A 5,881-nucleotide genomic window follows, 5' to 3' on the forward strand; every position below is an offset into this window, starting at 1 on the left:
GCAACAAAGAAAAAAAGTTCAATACTGGCTTACGGGAAGCAGAGGGAGACCCTCATCCAGCGTGAGGAGCTGTACTGCCCCTCAAGTGAAGTGGTGTTAACATGTAATTAAGCTGTGCTACCAAACCTGAAATGCAGAGACAAGCTCTCAATGAGGCCACACAAGGTAAGATTTTATGTAAAAATAGACAGACATGTCATCACAGCCTGAATCACAACTTTTCTATATTTAGCATCTGAACCTCCATCTATCAAACTGAGACCCTTTCACTTTCCAACCCAGAGGAAGATGATTTCACCATGATCAGATCTTTACCTTTTTCATACTTCTGCTACAAAGTAAATTGATCACATTTAACTAAACAGTCTAATTCACTTATTAGCTTTTCAGACCTTTCAACCAGATTTAACAATCTTCTTCAGCAATGGAGCTGGCACAGTTGTCACCTTGTAATCTAAGCGTGTAACTTTAGTCACGCAATAACAAGACCGTGACAAGAGTGAAAGAGGCCTATGAGATGTAGCTGAAAGCTTTGAAAAGCTAGTAAGTGGATCTTTGATCTTAGAATATTTGGTTATGTGTGTTGTTCCCCAATGGTTAAATATGCCATTTGAAAGAGCCAGCATGTAAAACAAGGCCACAGGCAGGATTTTTAGAAACACTGAGATGATAAATAAAATCACCCCACCGCTTGAAGAAACTTTAGAATTGTCCCCAAAAAATTGTGACAATTTTAATTGCTTTCATTTCATTCATTCATTTCATGGTATAGAACTGATTATAATATTTGTAAATTAAATCTCCCTAAATGCTGTTTCAAAACCTCCTTCTCCACACTGTCAAAATATAAATCTGGGGGCAGAAACTCTAAATCCGGTCATTATATATATATTTTTTTTCTCTAAAACCAATCACTTTTAAAAGTATAGTGTTAAGGACATTAGAGTCAACCTTTTAAACCCCCAAAAATACAATCAGAATGTAAGAGTAAAATGAAAACTCTTCTTCAGGTCATTAAAAGCCCAATATTTTCAGAAGCAGTGCTGAGGATGTGACCCCAGTGTCCTCAATTTTAGCTGTGGCTCTGCACGTGAAGGGAAGCATGGTTTACACCAAAAGGAACATGATGTTTTCACGTTTACTCTAAATTCTAAAAGCCTAAAATTTCTTTCTCTCATATTTGACCTGATTTTCATACTGTCCTATATTTTTCTTTCCTGGCAATCTTCTGGTCTCACTACAGCACAGTGCTCAGATGGCCTGAGTTTTTTTCACGTTGCAGCAAACTCCTTCTCTAAAGAGGCAACATAAAAGATCTGCCATCTGCATGTCAATACAGATTAACGTCTCGTGATATTGTGCTGTTAGGAATTTGTGAGAAGTGTGTGTGGGAGTACTGTAGTTGATGAAATGGAGTGAGACATGTTTCTTCTGGCCACTGACCTTCCCCTCACAACACCCTGCTCAGCTGTTACTCCATACACACCGCTTCATCTTGTCAGCACTTCGTCTCATGTTTACAATAAACACCTCTGAATCACTAGCTTTTTTTCTGCGCAGTTTAAAAACTAAGGATAAATTGAAGACGTGTGTCATGGCCCCGCATACACTTGTCTTACATCTTCACTATTTACTGAGTTCGTCTTTTCCTTAAGAATGTAACAATGTAGTCACTGTTGCACAGCTAAGCTCCATCCACATAATGACGGTCTATGGAGTGATGACGTCAAGGTTACAAGTATGGCCTGAGTGTGTGCCAGTGCTGCGTCAGAGGATGTTTATACAGCCTGGGATCAGATCGGAAGACATAGTGTGTATGTCCTTCTGGTTGGGTGGTGTGGGTCCAGACCAGTGAGGAAATAAAGAAGACAACTTTACATTCTTTGGCCAGATGAACAGTATGACGTCTGCTATTAACCTCTGAAACCACTGCTAAGGCTCATGTGGAAATGTTAAGAAAAAATAGGATTTTATTGTCTAAAAAAAAAGGTGTCATGGTAGCAGTGGTGACAAAAACCCCTGTGTGGCCTTTGGCTGAGGGACCAAAGGTGTGCATGTGTGCGTGAGATTAAAGTGGTGCCAATGTGTGAAGCAGTATTTTTAGAAAGGAGGCCCATCCGCTCCGGTAATTCTCCTCAGATCAATCTAACCCTTTGATGTGCTCATTGTAGTGCGATCCCACTTCAAAGCTGTACGCAGGGATGGGATGGGACATGGAAGGGTGTGTCTTTACTATACACTTGCATTTGTGCCGGCCAGAGATTCTGCGTTCTGTCACCTCTGACCTCTGGGCATTTGTGCTCATAACACAGTTCCACTCCACAAGATCCACGGCCAAAGGTATTTATGTGCATGAGGGCTCAAGGCAGAGCGGACAAGTTTTTTTTTTTTTTTCCTTTCTTTCTTTTTTAGCTCTAACACTGTGTAAAGATAGTGGGAAACATTATAAGCATGACTGTGTGATCAGTCACAGTCATGAATGTAATGTGTAATATTCTCTCTTCCTCATAGACTTTAAATGAAGGTATAAAGATGACCTGCCCCAAGTTCATAAGTGTATCTATTGTAAGTGAAAGTCACAAATTACAACACATTCTGCAGTGTTTTTACATACAAAGCTTCTGCTTTAAAACATGTGTCTTGGGCTAATGTCAATATCTCATTACAACGTACAGCTAATTTGAAATAACTAATTGGTTCACGTGAACTTTTAACCTGCATTTTATGTACACTCTTTTTTAGACCTTGCAAGGTTCTAATGACTAAATGTGACTATGATCAAAGCCTTCCTCAATGGGTTTATAACAGTAATTAAATGGGTGTGTGCCGGTGGTGTCACATTATATCCACTGGCACAGCCCTTATTTCATAATAACAGAGCGGTAAAATGGACTTTGTGCCTTGTAAAGAACAGAGGGGTCTGATAAGGAGCCCGCGGAGGAATTTTTCATCTGATCACCCATTAGAAAGCTGCTTAAATATCATTTAAAACCAATACAACAAACAAGTAACAAAGCCACGAGGAAACCAAATTAAACTTTACAATATTTAAATGTAACTTTTTAGCATTTCCATTTCAGCAGTGGCAATCTGTAAACCTACCACACCTTAGAAACAGTTAAGGTGTGTTCAAAGGCACCACTGAGTCTTTCAAGTGTCCCGTGCTGCTGACTACATCTGCTCCCTTATCAGATATGACTCATGCCTGTAACCCCCTCGGTGACAATAAAGAGTCTCATTCCACCTGACAGCAGAGAGGAAAGGGACTTTCCTGTCCCCCACTCCCTTTTCACTTTTGCATGTCTGGCATTTACTAAGAAATACTTTGGATGAAAAGTGTCCCTGACTGTCAGATATACTGTTACTGACTCTATAACGTTGTAATGGGACACTAACAGACCTTGACAGCAAGTGGAAAAATATCTCTAGCTGACAAATAATGAAAAGTAAAAGTAGAGGACACCATGAGGTTATGTCAAAAATGCATGAATATTTATTCAAATAAATACACTGACACACATCGAAATAGTAAATAATTTAAACAACACAAGCTGTTTGCCAGTAACACCATATCCTGGAAACAAATAAATTAACATCATGGTTTTAGGAGTCATTCCTCTCAGGAGAGAAAACTTGAAATAGTTTCGACAATTCAAGGGTTCAGTCCTGCATGTGGAGCATCTGAAAATCTCTCTCTGTCGGTTTAGATCAGTTGTCCCGTCTCTCCGAGAGCTCAGTCCTGAACAATCCTTCATCTCTGGACCGGATGACCTCGTCTTCCTTTTGGTCCGCGTATTATTTCTTTATGGTCCTTATTGACACTGGAGGGAGACAGGAAAAAAAAAAAAAAAAAAAAAAAAACACGTCATTAGTTTTGAGATTCTCCCGCTGTTATCACCTGCAGTTAATGTGTATTTTTACTCATTTACATTAATGGCTATATCATGCGTCTCTCACCATATTAGGAGTGGTGAAGTGCCAGAGTCCCCCGCGGCCGCTCAGGGCGCCCTCGCCATGCGCCTCTCCTGCTGTCCGGGCGACGCGCTCTCATTGTCCTGCCGCGTTTTAAAGTTCTGGATGGCCTTTCTGTTCTGGTAATCAATCAGGGCCATTGTGATCACCGCATTCCAGCAGTTCTCCTCTCCCGAGCACCGGAAGTCGATCTCCTTATTGTCTGTGGTTACGATGGTGAAATAGACGAACTTGCCGGTGCGCTCCACGCAGTCCACCTTCTTGATGGACTGCAGCTTGAGCTCCTTGCCCTTGGAGCGCTTCTGCGTGTCTGCGTAAATGTTGAGGCTGTCCGTGGTCAGGACGCACGTCTTCCTCTTCCAGAACTGGAGCAGGTTATCGCTTCTCTTCTCCAGCTCTCCCTCCTTGAGGACCTGGCAGATCTCCGCCGCTGACATTTTCATTGTTTACGTCGGGCAGGTTTGTGAAACCCCTGCTTTCCCTGCTGTGTCGTCCGAGGAGCCCGAGGAAGGAGCTTCTCCACGAGGAATTCGATAATCCAGAGTGTCTTTGTGAATGAACTGAGGCAGCGGAGGACTCTTATAGTCTACTCTGGCCGGAGCACCTCCCACTTGACGTCAGATGGTTTGAGAATGCATCAACAGTTGCCAGTGGAGTAATTCAAGGCTGCGTGTGGGCGGAAGCGGCGGCGCAGGAGGGGAGCGAGGGCAGAGGAAGTCCTAACGTGGGCCTGATCACACTGCCACAATGTAAATTAGTAATCCCCGTCCTACCGCGGAGATTAGACCAAATATCTGCCTACTCTGCAGTGAGCGATTCAGTCTAATGTGGTTAATTACCAGATGCGCACACAGCCGAGGACATGCGTAAAAGTCCCCCTGGCCCCGCAAACCATTAATATCAACAATCATTTCCGAGGGATTTCTTGAATCTCCTGTTGAAGTTTATGATCCCCACATTTTCCATGCCTGGTAATTCATTGCCACCCTGCTCTCTAGTGATTCTTTAAAAGGTAACCTTTCAGACTAAACGCGTTTCACATCAGTGGTGTTTCACATAAACTCTGCTATTCCTGTCGCGGTGTGTCAAGCCACTGAAATGCACCCAAACAACCCACAAGCACAATTTCCATTCAGTGAGCAGAGGCTTCATCAGACTGTACGTCAGCGGCTAAGAAAAGGAGAGTGGGTTACAGGGTTTGGAAGGCCCAGGTAGTTCTGCAGTGCTGCGGCAGTTACAGAGTCCAAAAACAAGTTCAGCATAAATACATAAACTTGCCTGCCGCCTTAAAAAGGTGAGTTAACTGAACTTAGGTGGAATAATTAGGTTAAAGTCATCTCATGAGTTGTGATAATGTATAACCAGATGAGGTTGAGAAGCAACTGATAAGTAACACAAATATTGCATTCAGATTTTCTTTGTTTACATTTATTTAAGTTTCAGTTGACACAAAGGGCTTAAAACTGCGGCTACTCCTGCTAGACCTTACCGTGCACAGGAGTGAGAACTAGGTCCACATGCAAGGCTGCACCTAAAGACTGTTAAATTAAATCAGTGCACAGGGGTAGGGACTGAACTGGATCCTAAATATCATCGTGGTTCATCTTGTTTTGATTATTATTATGACGAAATACAAGGCTTCTTGTGAGAAGAAACATCCATGACCTATCTTATCAATTAAAAACACCAAATTTCTGTCATGTCTTTTTTCTTCAAAAAGACAACAAGGAGACTCTGGCTAGTTTAGCTCTCAAATACTCAAATATACTAGGACGTCTAGTAACATGCTGATCATTTTTATTTAGAAATGAGCTGAGTGAACTCTCAGCAGTGCATTTCAAAACAATAGGTTAATAAGTTCTGAAGTGGTCTGAAAATAAAAACTAGAAATTACAGTGTGGTTAAAGAA

At 41.9% G+C, this 5,881-nt stretch overlaps 1 protein-coding gene across 1 annotated transcript; it reads right to left on the bottom strand.

The window, feature by feature from the left end:
- Nucleotides 1-3,470: 3,470 nt before the first annotated feature.
- Nucleotides 3,471-4,553, bottom strand: phlda2 (pleckstrin homology-like domain, family A, member 2). Its single transcript, XM_040133304.1, has 2 exons — nt 3,958-4,553; nt 3,471-3,821 (listed from the first exon to the last, which is right to left on the bottom strand). Exon 1 carries the CDS (start codon nt 4,413-4,415, stop codon nt 3,999-4,001), a length of 417 nt encoding a protein of 138 aa, XP_039989238.1. The 5' UTR covers nt 4,416-4,553; the 3' UTR covers nt 3,471-3,821; nt 3,958-3,998.
- Between the last annotated feature and the right edge of the window lie 1,328 nt (nt 4,554-5,881).

This window comes from Xiphias gladius, chromosome 8 (genome assembly GCF_016859285.1).
Source record: "Xiphias gladius isolate SHS-SW01 ecotype Sanya breed wild chromosome 8, ASM1685928v1, whole genome shotgun sequence".
Taxonomy (NCBI): Eukaryota; Metazoa; Chordata; class Actinopteri; order Istiophoriformes; family Xiphiidae; genus Xiphias; species Xiphias gladius.

Bases quoted from the DNA above. Each gene is read 5' to 3' on its own strand.
- phlda2 (XM_040133304.1), bottom strand. From the start codon at position 4,415: ATGAAAATGTCAGCGGCGGAGATCTGCCAGGTCCTCAAGGAGGGAGAG.